Source organism: Brachyistius frenatus, unplaced genomic scaffold (assembly GCF_029030835.1).
Source record: "Brachyistius frenatus isolate BFR_SWC_R1_liver_20210118 unplaced genomic scaffold, ASM2903083v1 Contig_87, whole genome shotgun sequence".
NCBI lineage: Eukaryota > Metazoa > Chordata > Actinopteri > Embiotocidae > Brachyistius > Brachyistius frenatus.
This window is the reverse complement of record NW_027210686.1, coordinates 1510001-1535790: the sequence shown is the minus strand read 5'-3', so window position 1 is coordinate 1535790 and position 25790 is coordinate 1510001. Positions and strand designations below refer to the sequence as shown.

Here is a 25790-nt window from a genome sequence, read left to right as displayed (position 1 = left end):
CACACACACACACACACACACACACACACACACACACGGCTTCCAACACAAACACTCAACTCCAAAAGTCCTTGCGCTAAAACCGAAGCCCCCACGGCCGTAAATGCCCCCTTCGCCTGACCTCACCAAATGTGCAAGGGGCAATAAAACCATAAAACCGCCACGGAGCCATCAGACACGGAGAAGCAAAAGAACCAAAGACAGAAAAGAAGAAATTAAATTCCCAGGCCTCTTACCTTTGACGCCATCACTTCCAACGACCTCTGGGCCCTCTTCCTCTGCGCTGCGAGAGCTCGTCGACTGGTTTCTTTTCAGGGATTTTCTTCTTTCCAAAGAGGAAGAAAGACGTTTTCTTTTTTTTTTTTTTCTCGTGGTAGGGTACATGTGGGGTGTAAAAAAATAGCTTGCTGATGGGTGGGAAGGGGACGTGTACGTGTGTGTGTGTGTGTGTGTGTGTGTGTGTGTGTGTGTGTGTGTGTGTGTGTGTGTGTGTGTGTGTGTGTGTGTGTGTGTGTGTGTGTGTGTGTGTGTGTGTGTGTGTGTGTGTGCGTGTGAGGAGGGCAGGTTGGGAGGAGGGTGGTGTCTTCCAAGTGTCTTCCAAGACGTCTTCTTTTCCTTCTTCTGTGTCTGTCTCTCTGCTCCTTGCCCTCTCTCTCTTGGCAGAAGGGTTCTTGTGTGTGGCTGCCAGATGACAATAGAGAAGGAGAATAAGGAGAAGTGTTTAAAGAAGAACTAGTGATTAATGATTTGTTCTTGTATAATTCTCGCATTTTTCTTGAGGAGCCGTCCCCTCTGTCCTGTCCAGAAAATAATGGCGGTGAACTTTTTTTTATTATTTTTAGAGGGTTGAGTGGGGGGTGGGCATCCTGACAAAATCTGCTCCCATTCAGAGGAGCAGCAGAAGGCCCCGGCTGATAAAGGAGGCTCAAAGAGAATAAGGATTCCTCGCTGGATTTTTATTGTGCGCGGTTGTCACCCCACGCGCAAATTCATTTATTTCATCTGGGACTGCAGTTGCCCGGGGACTTTAGTGGTTATTGTGGAGGCACATGTGTGCGTGCATACTGGAGGGGGAGGGGGGGCCGTGTAGGTGCTGCAATATAGAACACTTGGCAAAAATTACAGCATTCGGACACAAATATTATCTCGTGTGAGGAGAGGTGCACCGCCAGAGGGTGTGTGTGTAGAGGAGGGATATATATCTATATATAGATATATATTAAATAGAAATATAGAAATTGGTTATTCCAGTCAGGACACTGTGAAAATGGCTCACGGGTCCGTTTGCAGTGACCACATGTAAGAAGAAGCGCAGTGTCTGGTCGTGTGTGTGTGTGTGTGTGTGTGTGTGTGTGTGTGTGTGTGTGTGTGTGTGTGTGTGTGTGTGTGTGTGTGTGTGTGTGTGTGTGTGTGTGTGTGTGTGTGTGTGTGTGTACAGTTTGATAGGAGGGCGGTTGTTTCACTGCTGGAGCCTCATAAATAGGAAGAAAACAGATAAATGGGCAGAGGGAGTCTCTGTGGCAAGAGGCCCAGGGAGAAATCAACCAACAAGTAATAGGGAATCTACTCTGGGCCGAGGAATACGAGCGGACCAATTTGGGGGGCACACTTTTTTTGTTTAAAGTTCATCGGGAGGAATGCTATTTTCTCGTTCACCCCCCTCCTGCTCCATATTTTTCTATACCTGCTCTAAGAAAAGAAAATGAAAATTAATACGGGAGCCGCGCCTTACAAAAGAAGCCATTCGTCTTGTTGATTATCTATTTGGTTGTCAGGGTTTGAGCTATGGCGCCGGCCCGCTCCCTTTTTATAATATATAAAAAATAAAACACACATGCACTCACAGCAGCGGCACAAAACACCGAGAGGACAGAAAAAAAACTGTTGTGCAAAAATTACACTCATTAAAGCATTAAAAGACCACGAACCGAAAAACTATTTAATTTTTTTTTCGTTAGAACCAGGAGAAGGGAGGGCTGCTCAGTGTCGGGCCCGGTGCAAGCGCATCTGAGCAGCCGTTAAATTAACGGGAGAACCGGAGTGAAACGGATGGACGGTTTGTGATTTAAAACGAGATTACAGGACGTAATGTACCAAGATCACTCAGGGCCGGGACAGATTAATCATCGAAGGCTCTTGATTTCTCCAGACGGGTCGCTGTGCCTTTGTAGGCAAAAACCAACACCGGAATGACGTGAAGCTGTTCTTTGTGTGCGCGTGGAAGCGACGGCATGTTTGCTTTCAATAAATCCTCCACCTTCGAAATGTGAGGAGAGCAGAGACGCACGTGCCTTTTGTTTTTTCCACTGCGGGAATTGGAAAAAAAAAAAAAAAAAAAAACATTTTTAGAAAATAATAAAACGGGAAAATAAAAATAATAAAATAAATATACACACAACACGTCTGTTAATTATCGACGCAATTATGGAAGCAGCAAAAACTGCAAACCCCTTGGAGATTCAATTTTAGAACGAAACAGAATTCTGAAATAAGAGAAGATAGAAAATTATACCTTTTCAGCAATTTATTTAAATTTCTATGAGCTATTTACAAATAATATGAAGGGAGACACTGAGGAGGCAGAAGCAGAGAAAGGAGACACTTCCATCTTCAATAATACATGTCATCAACAAGAACACAGAAACGGATCTTTGGAATGTCAATAAAATATCATCGAATAAAAACACGTGCAGGATGAAATGTCTAAAAAAACAAATGTCACAAAGTGAACGAACAGAGACAGAAACAGGAAGTGTGCGCGCGTTTCATGTTCGTGAGGAGAAAAATAAATCAACACCTTTCATGCAATAAGAAGCTCATTCTTTTTCTGAGTGTCCCTTTCTACAACAATTGCTTTTAATTAAATTACGTTTTTTTTTTTTTAAGTTTTCCATATACAAGAAATGAATAGCGCTTTTTGTTTTGCAGGTAATAATTATTATAATAACTCGTCACACAATTTCAAAAATATAAGAGCTCGAGAAGCCGTCACTTCAATAAAAAAGGAAAAATAAGATGAGCAAAAATAAAATAAAATAAAATATATATAAGTAGAACTGAGGTAATAGGTAGTACATTGTATAGTGCTATAATGTGTTGTTGAAGAATTCGTGCCAGGATTTTGCTGAAATTATTAGTATCCTTCATTCCGGCAGCTTTATAAACCCTGTTCGGTAAGTAGTGTGAATTTTTCCGTGTTTCCATCGTCACAACATGAAGAACAGAGCAGCCACGCCCCTCTCCGCTCCGCAACAACAGCACACACAAAATAACAACACGTACAATTTCAAAAACGACATTTTGTCGTGAAACAAAACGGAAACACCAACAATTAGAAACGGAAACGGGCCGCAGGAACCACCGAGGATCACACCGGAGGTTACATCTGATGTGGGCGCACGTGCGGGTTTGTGCATGTGTATGTGATGAGTTTAAGAAATGAAATAAGGATAATTTCATTTATTACACGTGCGTGTGTAAAGGGGGGGAGGGAAGCAAATAGGGGGGGGGGGGGGGGGGGGCTTTGCTTTGTACCTGCAGAGTAAACATGACAAATGGCGCCGAGTTTTTGGTAGAATTAAAGATGAAAATGAGGATCCATCTTCACAAAACAAGAAGTCCTGGATAGAAACAGAAAAAACACGTGAGGGAACACTGAGCCTGCCGCCTTCAGTTCTGTCACCGAGCCGGTACCGGGCTGCTGTACCGGGCTGCTGTACCGGGGATATAAAAGACAGAAATAACTAGCAGAGGGGGTGAAGTTATTCATTTCATCTGTTCTTTCAGTTTCCTTCCTCTATTTTTGTTCATTTCATATCTTATGAATGGGATGGGAATGGTGCCCCCCCCCCCTCCCCTCGTTTCCCACGTCATAACGTCATATCACGGAGAGTAACATCAGAACAGGGTCAGGCGGCGGCATCTCTCCCTCCCTCAGATCAAGGGCGCTATTCCGCTCCAAAATGCACATTCCGGTGTTACAAGCGGGAATCAGGGAGCGAAAGATTGGGCCACACAGAGAGCCAAAGAACCGGGCTATAGGGGTCCGGAGGTTCGGTTCTGGGAGCCGCTCAGAGCCTGGGAGTTTGTACTGCCGTTTGTCCCGGAACGGACTTTCGTGTTGGGCAGCTTGTGGTCTTTCTTCCACTTCATCCTCCGGTTCTGGAACCAGATCTTGATCTGCCGCTCTGACAGGCACAGCGTGTGAGCGATCTCCACTCTGCGCCTGCGCGTCAGGTACCGGTTGTAGTGGAACTCCTTCTCGAGCTCCAGAACCTGCTGACGCGTGTAGGCCGTCCGCGAGCGCTTCGGTTCACCTCCTGTGTAGTTTGTGTTCACTGTGGGACAACAAGGGGAACACACAATCACATTCCACATAATCCAAATCATCATTGTAATAACAGGCTCGTTGTGAAAGGTCGTGTGGTTGCTACTATGAACATATGAGAGGCCTCCTGTAACATGAGCAGACAGTGATTGTTTCATGTGGGTTCATTGAAGAAGACGCACCGCAGTGAAAACAAACGGAAACAGCACATGAAGCTGCAGTGAGGGACAAAATGTCCCTGTGAGCGTGGAGCCACGGCCCCGCGGCCCGGTGCACCGAGACGGGCTGAACTCGGTCAGACACTTTGAAGCGACACCTCCCGTTTATCCGACACTCTTTTACAGACTCTGTTTTCACAGAACACATGTTGTCAGGTGTGATTTCAGGCCCCGCGGCGGGAAATCCTCGCAGCACAGCCGGCCTGACGCTGCTGTCCAAATGTGGTGAAGTGGGAGGACATCGGGGGCGAAAAGAAAAACGGTGCAGCTCGGAGACACGGTGAGGACTGATGCTACATGTGGAGAGAACAGAAGCGGGGACATTCTGCTTGGACTGATCCGGTGCACAAACTGAACGTAACGATGGCAGCCGTGTGTGTGTGTGTGTGTGTGTGTGTGTGTGTGTGTGTGTGTGTGTGTGTGTGTGTGTGTGTGTGTGTGTGTGTGTGTGTGTGTGTGTGTGTGTGTGTGTGTGTGTATGGGGGGGGGGGGGGGATGCAGCAGGCTGGGATTCAACCAACCTGAAAAACAGCAGCAAGCAAACCAGCTGCGGGAGAATTCAGCGTCTCCTCCGGGAGGAGCACGAGTCCACAAACACACCGAATAAAGCGAATCATTCTGTCACGGAGGAAACAGCCCGCTGGAGAAAACGCGTTCCGTGACTGTGGAAGGAGCATTTAGTCTCCGGCCGATCACGCGCTCCATTATTCCATCAGTAAATGTGCTAAAACGTCACAGAGACGCTGTACTCGGTTTTACATTCAAGGTTTTACGGCCGGCTCCATAAACCGAATATTTGAGCCCACATCAAACTCTCCCTCCCCTGGAACAACGAGCGCGGAAGGAAGGCTCACAGAGTAAAGTACACCGTTTACACAAGCCCACCACTTAAAATCAAATTACCAAAGCATAAAAGCTAACTTATGGGCTGCTCGGAGTTGTCATAAAGCGAGGAATTAGAGCAGACGAGCCTGAGATCGGACTTCAAGAGGCACCTCAGCGGAGAGGTGTAATAAAAATTTATGGAGGGTGTAATTATATTGGCCTTGCAAACAGACGATCGTAAATCTTGACCCAAGGGCAACTCTCCTGCTTGTAACGGAAAACCGGGAGGGAAGCCGTAGATTGTGACGGTGGACACCTCGCTGGCTGCATGGCTTCAAACTGCAGGCACAAAGGCGCACCGAGAGAGAGAGAGAGGGAGAGAGAGGGGCAAGTTTGCATGCAGCTCTTACCGATGTTTACATGGACTTTCTTCATCCACGGGTACACCACGGGGTCCTTACGAGAGCTCGCGGGGGAAGAAGTGCTTTGGCTGTGGGGCGTTTGGCCGCAAGACGGCGGTGGAGGCGGGCTCGGTGTCACCGACTCGCAACGGTGGCTCGGCTCCGGGACCGGGGTGGTCTGCAGCGCGGTCGGGGGGACAACATGACCCCGAGGGGACATCACCACCGAGGCGGGCTGCGCTGCACGCTGACACGGCGTGTAGGGCGGCTCGGATCGCTGCTGCTGCTGGTTCTGGTGGTGTTGATGGTGGTGGTAGAGAGAGTCCGGCTGGAAGGCAGCGGGCTGCTGCCTCTGGGAGCTGTAATAGTCCGGAGAGTGACTGGGCAGATAGTCGCTCTGTGAGTATTCCTCGCACGGCGGGAACTTGGGGTCCACATAGTTGGAGTTGATCAAATAGGAGCTCATGGCCATTAATGTGTCTTTTTGTGGAATTGCACCAACTCGGAAAATATATAACTAAAATTTATATCTCATCCCTTTACTCTTCGGTTATTCCTGTTCCGTTGAACCCTCCTACTTTTCTGTCAAGTGAACAAAGTTAAGAAGCCACGTGACGGCAGCCGGCCAATGGCGCGTCTTCAGGCCGAACCCCGGATAAGGAAATGGGATTAAGCATATACATGGCCCCCGCACGCGCATCATCATATGGCCTCAGTTTGTGGGCATTCACGGTCCTCCAATACTCTCCCCTCTCCCTCCTCCGATGCCCGCTCTGCTCTGCACATCTCTGCGCCACATGTCAGCGCGCCTGCCGCCCCGAGCAGCCACAGAATCCCAACAATAACAACGCGTGTCCGACACGCTGCAAACACACCGTGCTCTGACGGAAGACGCACGCGTATCGACACGCACGAGCAGAAGAGAGTACCGGACAGGTGACAAAGTCCATCCCTATCCCCTGTCCCCGAATCTGGAAGAGAAAAAGAAAAGAAGACAAAAAAAAAAAAAAAAAAGCGCTTGCGAGGAGGTGTGTGTGTGTGTGTGTGTGTGTGTGTGTGTGTGTGTGTGTGTGTGTGTGTGTGTGTGTGTGTGTGTGTGTGTGTGTGTGTGTCCATGAGATGCTTTCCACATCTCTTTTCTTTTTTTTTTCAAATGGTTTTAAATCGCTGAGGGAGAGGGGGAGCTGGAGAGGGGGAGAGGGGGAGAGGGGCCTGCCGCCTGCTGCACCGCCACCCAGCACCACCGTGTCAGAGATAAATCTGGCCTGTTTAGGATCGATATAAAATTCATCAACTAATTCAGGTTGCTCGGCCTCCTAAATCACCAGCAGACCTTTGCATTAGGAACAGAAGTCAGCACCGCTTTCCCCCTTATCAAAAACCCAGGCTGGTCCAACACGCGTCCCACTCCACATTTAACTCGCCCGGCATGTTAATGCAGCCTCAGCACGGCCGCCTTTTGCCTTGCATGTACAAACAGGATTTATTTCCTCCACTTTCTCATATTAACATCACTGGCATGGTAAGTCCGCCCGACGGTGCAGTTTTGCCCTTCAGCTGTGCATTAGTGAACACAGACCCGCTCACACGCACCGCCGTGTAGCACAGACTCACTCTGCCGTGCTCACTTTTTACCGACATACACGGACACAAAAACACCGACACACCGAGGTTTGGGTTTTTGTTACGCAGAGAAGACGCGCACAAAACACCGAGTTATAAAACATCAGAATTATGTTGAAGTATTGCTGCAGGTTTTACATGGACTGAAAAGTAGTAATAGAATAGAATAGAGTAAAATAGAATAGAGTAGAATAGAATAGAGTAAAATAGAATAGAGTAGAATAGAATAGAGTAAAATAGAGTAGAATAGAATAGAGTAAAATAGAATAGAGTAGAATAGAATAGAGTAAAATAGAGTAGAATAGAATAGAGTAAAATAGAATAGAGTAGAATAGAATAGAGTAAAATAGAATAGGATAGAGTAGAATAGAATAGAGTAAAATAGAGTAGAATAGAATAGAGTAGAATAGAATAGAGTAAAATATAATATAATAGATATTTTCCCGTTCAAACAGAGGAGACTAGCTTTGTGTTATCAGTAGAATTCACACATACACACACACACACACACACACACACACACACACACACACACACACACACACACACACACACACACACACACACACACACACACACACAGAGAGAGAGAGAGAGAGAAGATTGAAACATCCAAGTCCTTTGTTTCGAGAAAAAATTGACCATTTCTAAATCCCCCCACCACACCCTCCCACACACACGAACACACACAACCCCTCCACAGCTGACCGCATCGTTTTTCACCGAGACAAATAATAAATAAAAACAATAGTCCAGTTCAACGTGCAGTTTGCCTTCAAACAAAGACGCACTCTGATGATCGAAAACAAATTAAAATAAAATGTAGAAATCTTGGATTGAGTTTTTGTCACCGGAGAGACACAAACGAAAATCAAATAAGCACCAGTCCAGTTGTCTGGTCCATATTTACAATATGCATAAGGGAAACAGTCATTTCTAACCTCCACGTTTATTCTGTCTAACGAATTTGACCGTGAAGCAGCAGTTGAAGGCCTCTGCTCCTCCTCCTCCTCCTCCTCACAGCGCCGTCGTGTTTAAATCCACTATATACTCCCCTAGAAGCGAATTTGTGATTGTTGCAACGATTTTTACACAAATCCGGATCTACAGGGTAGATATAGAAGACATGGCTCTCTGCAGGTTCACACCGTCGATTGGCCTTTATTACTTTCATAACCCGCCGGTGCACAGAGATATTTAATCCGTCAGAGCTGTGTGTGACTCCTGACCTCCTCACGGCTGCTGGGTATTCTGGGAAATAAAGTTACAGTGCTGCAAACACTTCTGTCAATTTAAAAATCTAAAGCGCAAAATAAAGGAGCTGCTGAGAGAAAACAGGTTTGTCTGTTTCACTGTCGCTCCACACAGTGGAAATGTTGATTTGTGTTTTTATGTGCAGATTTAAACACACAAAAAACAACAACGTGAACATTGATTATTAATTTAATGGACTGTGGCTCAATGCGTTTTGGATTACTATTCGCTCACCCTCGCGAACGAGTGAGCGCGCGCAGAGGAATAAAACATATAGAATTATGTGAAATATTATATCAAATTTATCAATTATATCCTTTATAATACCAAGTACTATTATTTTACTCTGGCTGTTTATAGTGGAGGCCACATCAGGCCTCTAAAATATTCTCTTAGTGGGTGTAATTTGTTCACTTCTGCCATTAAAACAAGTTGGATCCAAAATTGAAGTATCTCTAAACTTTCTTCTTTTTTTTTCTAACATACGCACACACATACCGACACAATTTAATCAGAACTCCAGTTATAATTATTCAAAAACAGGGAACAGAAAAGATAGTTGGCAGCGCGCTCACAGGATGAACACAGTCTGAGAAGAGACAGATCACTTGGCACGAGGAGACGCTGTCCTATCAAAAACTATTCCGTACAATCTGACTGAAGAATGGATGGAGCAGAGAAGAAGTGGATAAATATCTCTTCATTGTGGTGAATGAAAGTCTGTCTCCAAAACTGATTTAACTGAATTAAAAAGTCACCAGCAAAAGCCTGTAATTTATAATACTCATATCTATCTATCTATCTATCTATCTATCTATCTATCTATCTATCTATCTATCTATCTATCTATCTATCTATCTATCTATCTATCTATCTATCTATCTATCTAAATAAATACAGCTGTTTGTTGTTGTTTTTCTTGCGTCATCACTACACTGTAAATTAACCAAAACTAAAATTCAACTGAAACTATTTTAGTTGACATCCCGTCACACTGGCAGGCTATGATGAAAACAGATCATTTAATATATGAAACACGGATTCATGTATGAGTACACACACACACACACACACACACACACACACACACACACACACACACACACACACACACACACACACACACACACACACACACACACACACACACACACACACACACACACACACACACACACACACACGTGTAATTTCTACCTGCTCTTCTTCTCCTGCTCCCACATTGATTTTGTGACACGAACACTCCCTCACTGCTGCAGGCAATATTGCTGCTCCGCTTCCTCCAAAAGTTGCTCATACATCACCAGACCGGAGGGCAAAAGCAGAGAAAAGGCCGGTTCTATTCTATTCTATTCTATTCTATTCTATTCTATTCTATTCTATTCTATTCTATTCTATCGTGCTGGCGCCGGCAGGTGTGGGCGTGCTTCTGTCACCTTGACCTCCCACTCTGTGCGGGTCAGCTCAGTATCGATCAAGGTGTGTTGAGTCTGACTTCCCTCTGTCAAGTTTGTCACCAGCAGCCATTCAGGAGCCCGCTGCTTCCGGCAGCAGGTAGAGTTCAATGTGCCGAGCAGAGATCACACACACACACACACACACACACACACACACACACACACACACACACACACACACACACACACACACACACACACACACACACACACACACACAAACTGCCTTCAAACGAACTGAAATGATTGAGATATCACGAGATGTAAAATAAGAATTCATCTCTAGGTGTGTTTTCAGTCAAACTTTTCTATAAAGTCTAATTGTGTGCAAAGTAAGCAGCATCTTTTCTTCTGCTGTTTCTTTAGTGTGAATATGAGGCTACATGTCAATCAGCTGAGGATCCTTCACGAGCTGTGACACATCCAGCCTCCACACACACCACGAGTCAGTCAGTAGCTGTTCACTATTAAAATATCGAAATTCATGTTTCAGTAAAAAATGTAAAATAAAATTAACTCGATTGTAAACAAATAAAATAAAATAAGTTATCGACATATTTTACGAAAGGGAGCAGCGGGGATAAATGAGTGTTCAATTTCAGGATCTGGTTTTAACGTTTTATTGCGGGTCAGCTTCGTTTACAGTTCAAACACCAACGGTGTGTGTGTGTGTGTGTGTGTGTGTGTGTGTGTGTGTGTGTGTGTGTGTGTGTGTGTGTGTGTGTGTGTGTGTGTGTGTGTGTGTGTGTGTGTTTACGGCTTTCCAGCAGGTCTGTCCCCCCAGCGGCCTCACACTCTGTTGTTTAGGTGCTGAGTGAAAAAGTAAAAAAAAAGACAAATCTCCGCTCCATGCTCGACCTTCAACTCTTCTCTAAAATGGACTTATTTGAACGAAATAGTTGGTCACGTTAGTTTCATAAATACAAGATTAATAGTTAGGCTCCTAAAAAAAACAACGTGCCAGCTTCGAGTAAAATAAAATCCACATATAATAAAATAAAATGATTGTGTTTAAATGTGATGTTTAAAAAGCCACGCGGGTTTGGAAGAGTTAAAAATCCACAAAGAGAAAATGAAAGGAACAGATTGAAGGGTTAAACGGCCTCATTATCTGTCAATGCACTGAAATATTGTGAGGTGAAGAAGCTCCAAGGGCACCGACAAGGAAGAGAAATGTGCTTTTACTCCTTTGTGCAGTTTGAAAAATAAATCGAGGTCCGTTCCTGCTTATTGTCATGCAAAGAAACGGCCGGAGAAAACAAAGGCAGAGCGGCGGAGGCCCGCGTGGCCCTCCGCGCAGCAGCCACTCATCTGACACCGGGACAACTACACGGGCTACTAACGCTGTAAAACCATCTCAGTGCAGCAGGAGGACCATCGCACCTCCACAACAAGTCCATGTTCTGTAGGCAATAACCCACGGATTAATACATACATGCAGAAAAAACGGGAAAAACACTCCTCACACGCTGCCAATAAACATGCAGAAATAAACCGGAAGTGGATTTAAACAGAAAACAGAAAAAAGAAACAACTTGTAAAAGCTGGGCGTTTTATTTTTCAAGTAAACAAACAACAAAAGAAAATAAAGACCAGCACGTGCCTGCGCAAAGCAGCACAAAACATCTGGATGCAAACTGGTAAAACCACAGAAACGCTCAGTCAAACAACCTCCGGCTGTATTTCTGCTTCTGCAACTCATTTTAGGATTTATTTTACAAGAACACAGAAAATCTTCGGATTGAAATGTTGGCAGTGATTCAGAATGAATTAAACTATGATATAATTAAATACAAATATAATAAAATTGTATAGAATACTGATGGACAATTATACATCCGAATAAAATAAAAAACTACAGGGGGAGAAAGTTGTCCAGCTTGACCTTTAACCTTCCACTGGCCACGACCTCGCCTTCACCCTTGGTAGCTATAATGATGTGGTTTGTGTGTGTGTGTGTGTGTGTGTGTGTGTGTGTGTGTGTGTGTGTGTGTGTGTGTGTGTGTGTGTGTGTGTGTGTGTGTGTGTGTGTGTGTGTGTTGAGGGGATATAAGACTGAGGATGTTTCTATTAAAACCTGATGATTATAGTAAACATGCAGAATTTTAAATAAAGCATGTTGGTGTGAAGAGGAGTAAAAAAAAATATTTTAAGCCAAAAACCTCTTAATTTTGGCCGAGCACGTGCACAGCCTGTAATCGATCAGACATATAAAGTGATCAGGTCTGAGCTGAACGCAAACAGGAGGAAGAGGACAGAACGAGGAAGGGGAGGAGGGGATTTCTGCAGCAAGTCTTACACGTGGTCCTCCCTCCTCCCGGCATGGGCAAAGCACCTGCCACACACACACACACACACACACACACACACACACACACACACACACACACACACACACACACACACACACACACACACACACACACACACACCGATGTCTAAACGAGGCGGTTTGTGTTTTCGGGTACTCACTCCTCTGCAGCTCGCGGATCATCCTCTCTTCTGATGTCGTCGACTGTCACCGACTTCCACAGTTTTCCTGATGTTATTACGAGTTCTTCTTCTTGTTCCTCGTCTTCTTCACACGTCCAACGCATCGGTAGCTGTGTTTCACTTATTTCCGCCGTAATGAGAAGCCTTCCTACCTCCCTCAGCACCCCCCCCCCCCCCCACACACACACACACACACACGTGTGTCCCTTCTCTCTTCTTCCGACGCCACAGGTTGTTTCTTCGTGTATCTTAAAAAAAATAAAAGTCGCTGTCATTTCCACGGACACCCACACTCACACGCACGGCGGCACAAGCGCAGAGATACGCAGCCTCCGGTCTCCGGTAAAGCGTCAACATAACGCTATGAGAGCAGCTGTGCTCAAACGTGAGCATACTTCACAGTTGGAGACAATTGAATCCTTCGAAAACAAGACGCAACGCTTCCATCAACATCGCGACGCTCCGTGCGTAAAATCCGAGCGAGAATCTAGAGGAGAGCACCCCCGCGTCGGCTCCCGGTGCCCGTGTTTCCCCGTGTCACAGGCAGCGGCGGGGCTGAGGGACACCGAGCAGGACTGCTGCGGAGGCTGTGGGCTCTTTAAGGCATAAAGTGTTGTGTGTGTGCACGGACTCAAGTTTTCAGATTAATCTGCCAGTTTGGCACACTCTTTGTTTAACGGGCGAGGCGTGTCACCCCGCGTCCCCGGTACACATTTTAATATTGGTGAGACGCGCTGACCTTCCGTTCACCCCGAGCCAAGCCAAGCCCTCCCTCTGTCTCTCTGCCCCCCTCCCCTCCCCTCTACACACCCTTTCTTTCTGCCATTTCCACCTCTCCTTCCCTCCCCTCTGTCCCTCAGCCGCTCTCTGTCATTTCGTTCTTTCCCTTCTCCCTCTCTCGCTCTCAGTCATACTAAATTGAGTTGGAGTCATTACTTTGGAGAAAAATGGTCAGTAGAAGAGGAGGAGGAGGAAGAGGAGGAGGAGGAAGAGGAGCAGGGGGGTCTTTCTCTTTCTCTCACACAGATTTTTCTTTTCTTCCAGGATCATTTCTCCCTTTCCTTTTGTTGTTGCAATATAAATGACACGCCGTGCACGCTGACGTGAGAACCCACCACGGAGCCGCGCCGTCCCCTCCGAGCCCTGAAAAGGAATATTTCGTAGAACATGAGTCTTTAGCTACTGCAGCTGAGTTCGAGTAAACCGGCTCTGATACCTGCTCCAGAAATATCAGGTGGATTTATTCGGATGTTATTGGACTGTCTGCTGAGAACCACCGACGGTTCTATTCCCTCCTATCATTACTCCGTGTAGCTCCAGGTATCAGGATTCACCCAGGTCCAATTCATTTGACAGGATTTATATTAATAACACCCTTCAGCTTTTATAAAGTTAGAGACATATGGGAAGAAATCGATAAGTTCCAGAAGGACCGCGCACGCGCAAACGGTGTAGAATATTAAAACCAGTAGCCTCCGTTTGACAGACCGACAGACCTGAATTGAAATCGGTGAACTCGGGATGAACTCGGGAGAAAGATGGAATCTAGTTATTCAGTCATTACTGTGTGTGTGTGTGTGTGTGTGTGTGTGTGTGTGTGTGTGTGTGTGTGTGTGTGTGTGTGTGTGTGTGTGTGTGTGTGTGTGTGTGTGTGTGTGTGTGTGTGTGTGTGTGTGTGATGGGGTGGCAGCCTGTTTGCGTCAATAAGCGCATTATTTATTGACTGAATTATCATTTTGCTCCTCGCTGGTGCAGGATTTCTCCTCTTGTCTGCCCTCTTTCCGCCTTTGAATCAAAAAACGGTCCAACAATCCACGAATTCAACAGGAGCTCGTTTAATCTGAGGTCAGAGCTTCCGGTCAATAAGGCGCTGCTCCACTTGCAACCTATTTATTTTAACTTTGTATTAATAAATGAAAATATTGCCAGTTTTTTGTTCGTATTAGTAAGATAGTTAAAAATGTATTAATAACAATAATATATATATATATATTATTCTCATTATCATTATTGATCCACGACATAAATTCTTAGTATCCTGGCCATCTAGACCGAGAAAGAAAGAAAGAAGGAAAGAAAGAAAGAAAGAAAGAAAGAAAGAAAGAAAGAAAGAAAGAAAGAAAGAAAGAAAGAAAGAAAGAAAGAAAGAAAGAAAGAAAGAAAGAAAGAAAGAAAGAAAGAAAGAAAGAAAGAAAGAAAGAAAGAAACAAAAAAAAAAAAAAGAAAAAGAAAAAGAAAGAATAACAAGAGTTTGAGGCTCGTTCTTTTGAGCTCAAAGTAAATGGAGAAGGACATTAATCTTCCAATGGAAAGATCAGATAGGCAGAGTAATGTTCTGTGGATGGTGCGTCAGATAAGAGTTTATTTTGGACAGGCCTGTGCTGATAAGAAGAACTCTGCTTCACTGAACTCCCTCTCCAATGTAGCTGTTAGTTCCAAGCATGAAACCACCACTTTACAACCACTATATGCACCTGTGAACACACACACACACACACACACACACACACACACACACACACACACACACACACACACACACACACACACACACACACACACACACACACACACACACACACACACACACACACACACACACGCTTCTAATTTCAGACTTGCATATCTATGAAATAAAGTGTCTTTCAAGGGAGATCAGATCACACACTGACGACTGCAGCTGGAGAAACGTAGAGGAAAAGGTGATATTTTATTATATTCCTGTAATGTTTTTTTCTGTTTAAAAGGCCAGAGCAGCTGAAAGGTTCATGTAATAATCATAAATCCAATTATACTATTTTTGGTTCCTCTTTGTTTCATGTTCAAAGGTCCAGAATGATCTTTAAAACAGGCTCTATATTTGAAACAAATGTTGGCCGGTGTGAACAAAATGTGGAGCCAAACACCTGCCCCCCCCCCACACACACACCCACCTCCATGTCACCGAATACCTCCCCCCCTCCCGCCACCACCTCCAACCCTCCATTTGTCCCGTCATGCCTCTCTCTCTCTCTCTCTCTCTCTCTGCGCACCGCGGCGGCAGGAGGAGCTTAGCTTTTGAAACCGGGGAAAGGAAGGGGAGGTCAGGCCTTCACCTCTCCTCTAACTCCTGCTATCATTTCTCTCATGTTGGACCCCCCCTTCTCCCCTTCACCCTCCCTTCTGTCTTTGACGTACAGCCATTGGTGCAGAGTGGAGGGAGTGAGGGCACGACTCACGCACGACTCTGAACTCTTGACCCTTCAACTCTGTGAACTCTGCTGTAAACTGCCATCAGGACGTGCAGTCATATTGTTCTCTGACGCTAACCCTCCTCTTCCTCCTCCTCCTCGTCGACCAGGAAGACCAGGGGGAAGAAGAAGGAGGAACACCGACACTCACCCGGTGGAGGATACTTTAAAACACAGAATCACCTCCATTCAGGTTTGGAGCCTCGGTTCCTCTCCCCGAGCTTCCCTTCCCTTCCCTCTCCATCCATCAGCTGCACACAGCGACAGCTCTGACAGCTGTGTGTTCTAACAGAGGGCGGGAGGTGGGAGGTGGGAGGCGGGAGGTGAGCACAGGTTATCGTCGGTTAGCATTCAAAAGAACTGGGAGCGCGTGCGGAGAGGGGAGGCGGAGGAGCGCAGCCGGGCTCGCGCGGCTCTCCTTCTCTCGCGTCCTCCTGGTCTGAAGCGGGCTCTGGTGGCGGCGCGAGGGAGCTGCAATTCTCTGGGAAATAAATTGGTCTGACAAAACACCGGAGTCACAGCGGAGACGAAATACCGAGGAAGAGGGTGAAGTCGTGTTTGTTTCCGCTCTCAGGACGACCAGCCATCTGCCCACTTATGATCACTATGATTGCTTTGGTATTGTTGTGAGCAGGAGCTGGAGAAGCTACTGGGATAGAAGCTGCTATATTTACTGTCTACGGGATAATCAAGATTTAGCTTCAACAACATCCTTTATCTGATGCAGTCACTGAATCACACCGCTGCCGGGACATTTTGTTCACATTATGGACACGTGACTAAAGTGTAAGGTTCATATCAAGTGAGCATGTACACCTGGAACATTAAAATAACTTCAAAAGAACAAACAGATTTCTGTAGTGATCCGCCTAAAATCCTGGTGACGTTAAGGCAAAAGACTGTCACGTTTTTACTGTAGTGCGTGTCTATTTCACGCTTTGCCGTGTTGCCAGAACGAATGTTGGTGTTCTTACTGAATATTTACCGACCTGATTTAAATTGAGCTGAAATAAACTTTCCGCCCTTCTGATCCGGAAATGGGGAACCCTTGAAGACAAATAAAAGCAACCACCTGTTAATTCCCCCACGTGTGTGTGTGTGTGTGTGTGTGTGTGTGTGTGTGTGTGTGTGTGTGTGTGTGTGTGTGTGTGTGTGTGTGTGTGTGTGTGTGTGTGTGTGTGTGTGTACGTTTTCTTCCCACTCCTTTGTAAACTAGAGGCCGTGCGTGGCTCGAGCCTGTCTGCTGACCTCTCGGTGACTCCTTCTCGTTCATTATTCATGAGGCGTGGCTGCGCGGTTCACCCTGTCAGATGTCACTTTAAACGGAAAGCAATCACAGGAGATGCTGCGACGGAACCGGCGGCGGGGGGAGGGGGGCTTAACCCACATTTAATGAACCCGCCACGGATGATCAAATTGGAGATGAAATAGAAAATAAAAAAGTTACACACAGTCGGTTTCTGTGAAAACACACACAGGATGTTCACGTCGGTCATCCACCGCTCTCAGCTTTCTCCTGCCACTAAACACACCGAATCACACCCCACTGGAGCCCGCGAGACTCTCCCACACAGGCAAACACACACCTCAGCCATGCAGTGAGAAAAGAGCTCCTGAGCCCACTCATCATCACCAGCACACAAGCTGCGGAGCCAGAACTCAGCGCCCTGTGACAGGTTCAAAGGAGCAGCAAGCCCGTGCACATAACACACAGAACACACACAGAACACACACAGAACACACACAGAACACACACAGAACACACACAGAACACACAATGGCGAGGAGAAGCGGCTCTGCAGGCTGGAGCTGCCCTGTGTACATACACGGGAAACAGACACACACAGCACAAAGCCGCTGCTTCGCCCTCCCGGCACCGCCTCTCACTGCACCGACAAGAAAGGACCTACATTTGTGTCACGCGTGTCGTGTCCCGTCCCTGCGTGTGTGTGTGTGTGTGTGTGTGTGTGTGTGTGTGTGTGTGTGTGTGTGTGTGTGTGTGTGCGCGCGATGGGGGGTGTCTGGTGTGGGTTCCTGTATCATCATTAAAAGGAGGAAGTTGATGAAAAATGACATTGGGAGGTTTTTTTTTTTTTTTTGCCTTCCTGTTTACTGAACTGAAACTTCCTCACGGACCGCGCGCTCCCCGCAACTGACAGCCACACACACACACACACACACACACACACACACACACACACACACACACACACACACACACACACACACACACACACACACACACACACACATGTCCCCTGGCTGGAGGTTTATCTCACACCAGAAACACACTATTCAGTTTGGTCATATCGAAAAAAAAGCAGGCTGCACAACATCCACACAATGCAAGGCCAATTATTATTATTATTATTATTATTATTATTATTATTATTATTATTATTATTATTATGTTGTTGATTTTTTTCCTAACATCATTTTGGTGCAACACAACAGAATATTTCAGACGCTGTTGTTTTTATATATATATTTATTTAGTCTTCCTCTAAAATGTTGTTAATTTGAACCCTTTCTCGCTCAAATTATAGTGACAATATTTTTACTGTACATATCTTACCACGGCACTATTATAAAATAAACCGTGGAGAGAAGGAAACCAGGAAAGATGTGCTTTTGTCACCATCATCGTTATTTCGGGTTTTTACATTTTCCGTAATTTTGTACTTTGAAGCAGAGCGCCTTCCTTCTCGGTTTCCCCTCTCCACTGGTGCCTCAATCATTTATGGGATCACAAACATGATTGTAAACTACATTCCTGTTCGGTCGTGAAGAATCACTGCGGTGTCGGACGGCAGCTCCAGGAATCCCCAGGCTGAAAATACATCGTGGCAGAGTGGCTGCACATGTAAATGAACATATGACATGAGAGCCTGGGAACAGAGGAGCTTCCGGAAGCAGGATCCCCCTCTTTGCTTTCTTATTAGCGGATTAAGTGTTGACCGACAAATCCACAGAAGCAGCAGGTCCATAGAAATACTGTAGAAACACTTTGGTGAACAGAGAAGGGAAATCTTCACTTCAGTGGGTTTAACGGATGAAATCAAAACAGAAAACATATATTTGCAGTAAAAATAAATAAAATAAACTTACACAAAGCTGAAAAGTAAACAAACGAACTCTCCCTTTATAAATAGGTTTCACGAGGCCTCGCGACATTATATCTTAGTATATAAAAATGTGGCTGCCAACTTGATAATAAGTCACAGGGTGAATAAATTCAAAATAAATTCAAAGATTGTTTCTAAATGTCTTAATGATCCTCTGTGTTCAGGCCTCTTCATGGCGCCACACTACGCAACACTAAAACACACCTATTCATTTGATTGTCTGATAATGACGTCACTCCTCTGATAGACAGCTCAACCACCTGAGATGAACGGGATAAATATACACCGGGATATGACCCCGCGCAGAAGAAATTACTGCATCGTATTTACAGCCAGTGAGACGGTAACACACACAGTTCACGGTCAGTTCATGAGATCACATCAGCCCGTCCGCCTCTTCAACGGTGAACATTCATGACTACATTCAAAACAAGCGTGTTACTGTTCATTTTACGGACAAACCGGGCGTCACGTCGTCAGAACGATTTCATTTGGATTTTGATGTTTGCGTCCACAAAATGTTGTATCGGTTTATTTTAAAGGGAGATTTATTTGAGTACATTTTATATATGCACGTGCTTTATTATTATTGCTGGATTTCACTGAAGCTAAATATGGAACTTCCGAAATGAATTAGGCCCACTGGATATACTGGAAGTTTTGTGTCCCATGTTCTCATATTACTTTAGAAACCCAAATGATATTTTATTTTGTTCAGACAGTGGCACGTGCTTAAACTTTTTTGATTTTAACATTTTATTTGGCTATTAATTTTGACCTGTTAGATACGAACTGTATCTCCGTGTGCTTCAGTGGAGATCCGCAGTATCTGAAATAGGAAATATTTACATGAAATATTAACATGAACGCTTTTTATGGTTAAATTCCTCATTTACAGAAACTAAGTGAATATTGTACTAAAAAAAGACGACATTTTACATCAGGTTACATACATATATGTATGTCTTAACAATTGTACCAACATTTCTGTTTACTTGGTGCGCTTGATACGTTTCCACAACAACATGTTGACCATCAAATATTCTGTTTCGTTTTGGTATTCCAGAGTGGATCTGCAGAAGTAGAAGCTTTTCTAGGCAACAAAAACAATTGCAAATGGGTACACATGCCATGTGTGTGTGTTTGTGTATGTGTCTGTGTGTGTTTGTCTGCTAAGAATCAAACAACAGACCCAAGTTTTGGGGAAAAATACACCCTCAAAGGACTTGGTTAGGGAGCTTCGGAAATGTTTGTATCCACGACAGTCTTACACTCACACCCATCCTGCCTGGAAAGTCCAAGGGCGGGGAGGGGGGGGGGTGCATATTACTACAGTGTGTGTGTGTGTGTGTGTGTGTGTGTGTGTGTGTGTGTGTGTGTGTGTGTGTGTGTGTGTGTGTGTGTGTGTGTGTGTGTGTGTGTGTGTGTGTGTGTGTGTGTGTGTGTGTGTGTGTCCTTGTTCATCAATTTATTAGTTGACGTTAGCACACAATTTTTTTTCTAACTGTTAATCAGGGTGTTAAAACCAGTTTTACGCACACGACGGCTGTGCGTAAAACTGGTGTTTGATCCAGTTGATCCAGAGGGAGAGTGAACAGATGAGTCAGATGAGTTTTACGCCTTCAAAAATGACAAAAACACAGCAACAAACAACATCTGTGGTTCTCTGTCAGTTTATCAGCCATTCAGCGAATGTATTATCCAAGTTATTATCCAAGCAAATTCATTTCACGTAAAACGCAGGACGGAAAAACTCCTGACACTCGTCTTTACGCGTCATTCCAACCACGTTCTTAACGTTTTCTTGTACTTTGGTTTGTCACGCGTACAGACGGACACACACTCACATTACCACAGTACAAATGTACCCCTCTGTGATTACTACCAGTCACCTCGCCACACAGAAACACACAGCACGTCCTCTGCGTGCCTGAGCGCAATCTTGACGCACACACCAAATCGTGGCCGTGTAATTGGGCTACACACAAACGTGCGTCTCACATTGATAATCTCACTTCATCTGTGACGCCACCACAGTCGCTCGGCCTGGGCCAGCCACAACAAGGAATCTCAAATGTCTGAAATACAGCAGAGCTTGGCGGCACTCCGCGAGCGCATTAATACAGGAGCAGTCCACAGTGAGTGAGTGACATGGTAATTACAACCCCCTCCCTCTCTCTTTCTCTCTTTACCACCCCTGCTCCTTTCTCTGCTTAGCCCCCACTTACAAGCAGCCTTCAAACTCTACTTACTGTGCATCTTGGCTCTCTCCCTCCACCGGGTTACCCACGCGTTCAGAGCAGAACAGACCGGAGATCGCCGGGCTCCGATGTGAACCGGAGCTGGAGCAGCGGCCGTAGTAGTGGCCTGCTCTCTCTCTCTCACACACACACTCCCTCCCTCTCCCGCTCTGTCCTACTTTACTGACCCCTTTAGGATCCCCACGAAGCCGTTAAACCGTCACTTGCTTTCTAGAATGTGAAATATATAGTACATTGTCAACTCCCCAAAACCATAAAACTAACTTTATGGACCCCACGTGACCAGAGGGGAGCCAGTGAGAGGTATCGGTTTGAGGCAGGCCTGATCTTTACGAGTCAACTTGGAGATAAAAAACCGTCATCTGTTTGACATGTAAATGTCAAAGCTTCCTTTTTATAGTTTGGCCCAAAGCAGAAGGGGGTTAGCTCAAAAATATCTCAACACACACAGACAGGAGATAGAGGCTGTGTCCGGATGAGGCTCCAAGCAGGACCAGCTCAGAAAAAAGCTGTAGGAGCAGGGAAACTGTAACAGCACCGGCCGGTAAGTGTAAAAGTTCAGGCGGTTGTTTACGATTGGAAACCAGGAGATGGAAACTTTTAATTAGTCTGAGAGTGACGTGCACCGCGGGAATATGTTGTGTTGTCAGAGTGGGTTGACGGGGATGAAAACTGGCCTGTGTGTGTCGGTTCTGTGTGCGCGTGCCTCTGGGTGTTTTATGCAGCTTGTGTTGTGATTGGTGAGCTTGGCGCCGTGATGCTGTGGTCCAGGAGGTTGTCGTCTTGGAAATCTGGTGTTCAGGTTTCAAGAAAGGCCTGAAATACAGAGAACGAGTCTCCACCCAGCTGTTCGGTGCGATGCCTCTTTATGGCCCAATTTGTTTGTTTGTTTGTTTGTTTTCACGCTGAATTAGTTGGAGGAGCTGAAAACGGACTTAGTTTCAGGCCGTGCTGTGTTAGATCTCACAAAATGCTTCACAGATATGTGTACAAAATGGCGCGTAGCAACCATGAACAGAAATATGTAGGAGGAGGAATTGTGGACTCGTTTCAGAAAGACAGTTGGCCCAAACCTTTCATAGGATTTACCCGGATCAAACCACACGATCCCAGGCTGCGTTGTGATATCACGCTCTGACCCGGAGAGACGGAGCTTTGCACTTATCATTCACAATCCGTTGACACACAACCTGCCCGTCTGGACGGCACTGCAGCAGGTTTTCAGTCGCGGTCTCTCCTCCAGCACAACCTCGAGGCTTCTAAACACCTCCACGTCTGAACAGCTCATCAAATTTGTCTGCCTCTGATGAATATGAGCAACTTTATTTATTTATTTATTTTAACTCCGAGATACAAACAAATACAAAAAGCTCACTGGCAGAAAGCGTACAGGCCTTCAAGGACGGGAGCCACTTCTGCGACAGGCACACACACACACACACACACACACACACACACACACACACACACACACACACACACACACACACACACACACACACACACACACACACACACACACACACACACACACACACACACACACACTCTAACACACTTTCACACACACACCTCACACACCGCAACTGCAAACAGCCAACTGGTCACATTTAAAAATGTCCATATATATATATCTATATACATAATTTCTGAAACATTGATCCAATAATTACAATAATAATAACAATATAATACAGTTACACTGTTATGAATAATAGATCTATACACAGCATTGTGAATCGATACGGAGATGATGAGAAACACACACACACACACACACACACACACACACACACACACACACACACACACACACACACACACACACACACACACACACACACACACACACACACACACACACACACACACACACACACTTCCTCCATAAAAACAGGAGCAAGTAACGAGAGGGAGTTGTTTGGGCTGGGGAGGGGTACACGCGTTATTAGATGTAAATAACTTACAATAAGAGCTCACATGCTAATTTTTCTAAAGAGCACTTGATCAATTACAAAACACCGACACATGAAAACAATATTGAGACATGAAACAATAAGTAGGTAGCGAGGTTGTAAAGTAGGGCCTCAGTGACGTCTTCATCCTGACCTCTCTCCTCCGAGCACATACTTTAAAAACGACGACATACAGGAACATTTAAGGATTTTCTTTTTTGTTTTGTTTTTTGTTGTTGATTTTTTTTGAAGAGCAAGTACCACAGTCATTTTTTTACGTTGCTCTAAAACACCAAAGACCAACATGCCAAACAATTAAAAAGTGCTGCGCTGTTGTTGTACAGTACTCCGTTGATAGCAGGACGTGTTATTTTCATGTTTCTTCATCACCGTCGTCTTTCTCTGCTCCATTTTCCGCCGGCCTCTTCGGTTGTTTTCTGTGATTTTCTTTTGCTTTAGTCTTCCCGCCGTTTGTCTTTCTTTCCCCTCCATAGAAGCATGTCGGAGTAACTTTCCCAGAGAAATAACAGGATGGGATCTTCTTTTTAAACGGTTTCCTTTCTAAGGTTGGAAGGCGCTGCCGGCGGCGGTGAGGCTCATGCTCTTCAGTTTGTTGTCCTTCTTCCACTTCATCCTCCGGTTCTGGAACCAGATCTTGATCTGTCTCTCCGTGAGGCAGAGCGTGTGCGCGATCTCGATCCGCCGCCGCCGCGTGAGGTACCGGTTGAAGTGGAACTCTTTCTCCAGCTCGAGCGTCTGGTAGCGGGTGTACGCCGTCCGCGCCCGTTTCCCGTCGGGACCTGTCATATCTGAGGGTTTGGAGCGGATAAAAGCCTGTTAAGGAGCCTGTGTGGATCGAACATAACGTGCCGCTATCAAGAAACGGACACATGGCAACATAGAAGGAAAACTCGACAACATCCTAAATGGACCCAGGACAGCAGAACCACCAAATATGGTCTCATGCCACTACCACAGATGTTGATAGCTGCAGATTTGTTGTATTTAATCCTAGTTTTTGAGCTACAGGTGTTATATTATGGTGTCTTCCTCTTCTAAAGCCTCACATGCACAGAGCAGAAGACAGTTTAGATTTATTAGAATTAACGTGCGTAAAAACAGTGCGTAAAACTGTCCCTCATTCTAGTTGCAGTCTTTTATTTCAGCTGTTTCCACTCCACAGCCTGCGCTAAAAGATTTGCTTTTATTTGTCACGTTATTATTTTCTTTTGTAACTACCCCTCTTCTGTATTCCCCCCTTTTTTTTCACTCCCTCTAGCTCCCTTCAGAGCTTTATTGCCCGTCCTCACCCTCACCTCTCTAATAAAGTTCCCACACGTAATAAAGCTTCAGTTTTCAAAGGAGCAGCAGCTTCCAAAGACTTCCCGGCCTCTCTTTCTTTTTCTTTTTTCCCACCCGGCTCTGTCTGCTCTCCCAGCCTGTCGGGCTCTGCTGCCCGGCTCTCTTCTCCCCTGACAGATTTATGACGCTTTTGTGGAATTTGCTGAAATAAAAAAGGGGGGAGAGAAAAGACAAAGGGGGCAACAATCCGCCGTCCCATGCTTCTACAGAAGGAAATGTAAAACGAATTGGACCCTGATGCACTCAGAAAACACGCTAATACATATCTCTTCAGCTGGCTAACTAGAGGGCGAGCAGCTGCATTAAATTTCTGATTTCAGAGTCAGTGAAAAATTTTGAAATATCTCCAGTAAAGCAATGCGTAAAAAAACCACCTGTATTTTTGTGCTTTTCTAGGAAGTTTAGACGCCTCGCGGACAGATTTTTGACAGCCATATGAAAATATGGAATTGACATACTGGAAGAAGGCTTGTGGGGGTGCAGACAAAAACAAGGAACTGTGACTAATTGTGTGTCTTTCAGCTATTCGTAAGTTTACTCAAATCAAAGCAGCGATAAGTCTGGTGAATCTTTAGTGTGTGTACAAAGAGCACTGAGGCTCCCCGTGCAGCTCCAACAAGCACTAAACTGTTACCAGCCCCATGTGTCCATACAAACTATTGAGCCAGCAATATGAATATTATAACTGCTATGATACAGAGCTAATAAGCTTTAAACACAAGGGGAGCATGTACCATGGCTAATATGCAGCTTCCTCATCCAGGGGAATATCTGTGGTGGCTGAGCCTCGCTGCCCGTGCTGCCGGCGGCTGATCCCGCCGGGACGCCCTCCTGCTTCTGCACGGGCTGCGGGCGCCCGGTCCTGGATGGCGGGTTGCTGCCGTGACCAGCGTCTCGGTTATGTTGCAACTCCTCAGTCTCTGGTGACGCGTCGTCCAGCTCCGTGAAGTGCTGCGCCGTGGAGGACGCAGAGGACAGGTTTGGAGAGCTGAGATTACCGCTTCCTGGTTGCTCCGTGCGGGGAGACGAGCTCTGTGCGCACAGCTTGATGCTCTCCCCACCGGGTGACAGCAGAGAGTCCACCGGGGAGGCGAGGGAGCAGCTGGCCGGCTGTCTGAAGCCCCTCTCAGAGGCCGGGGAGCCGAAGCCCCGGGAGTCCCCGACGACCGAGCCGCTCCCGAAGTGTCCTCCGGTGTTAGCAGCGCTGCTGCTCCCCCCTCCCCGGTTGGTGACGGTCAGGTCCATGCCATTGTAGCTGT

At 45.7% G+C, this 25790-nt stretch overlaps 3 protein-coding genes across 3 annotated transcripts in view; all 3 read right to left on the bottom strand.

Annotated features, from left to right (window-relative positions):
- Positions 1-12732, bottom strand: part of hoxb3a (homeobox B3a) — a 49465-nt gene extending 36733 nt beyond the window's left edge. Inside the window, exons 1-2 of the mRNA XM_069709925.1 lie at positions 12578-12732; positions 237-681 (exon numbers count right to left, since the gene is read on the bottom strand). The gene's annotated coding sequence lies outside the window, so the exon portion shown is untranslated. The remainder of the gene's footprint in view (positions 1-236; positions 682-12577) is intronic.
- Positions 2520-6298, bottom strand: hoxb4a (homeobox B4a). Its single transcript, XM_069709933.1, has 2 exons — positions 5781-6298; positions 2520-4337 (listed from the first exon to the last, which is right to left on the bottom strand). The coding sequence occupies exons 1-2, from the start codon at positions 6241-6243 to the stop codon at positions 4036-4038; spliced, it is 765 nt and encodes a 254-aa protein (XP_069566034.1). The 5' UTR covers positions 6244-6298; the 3' UTR covers positions 2520-4035.
- A 9822-nt stretch (positions 12733-22554) lies between the features above and the next one.
- hoxb5a (homeobox B5a) overlaps positions 22555-25790 on the bottom strand; it is a 3611-nt gene continuing 375 nt past the window's right edge. The window contains exons 1-2 of the mRNA XM_069709941.1: positions 25266-25790; positions 22555-23978 (exon numbers count right to left, since the gene is read on the bottom strand). The exon at positions 25266-25790 is cut by the window's right edge and continues 375 nt beyond it. Of these exons, the coding sequence (XP_069566042.1) occupies positions 23731-23978; positions 25266-25790 (773 nt within the window). The 3' untranslated portion in view covers positions 22555-23730. The remainder of the gene's footprint in view (positions 23979-25265) is intronic.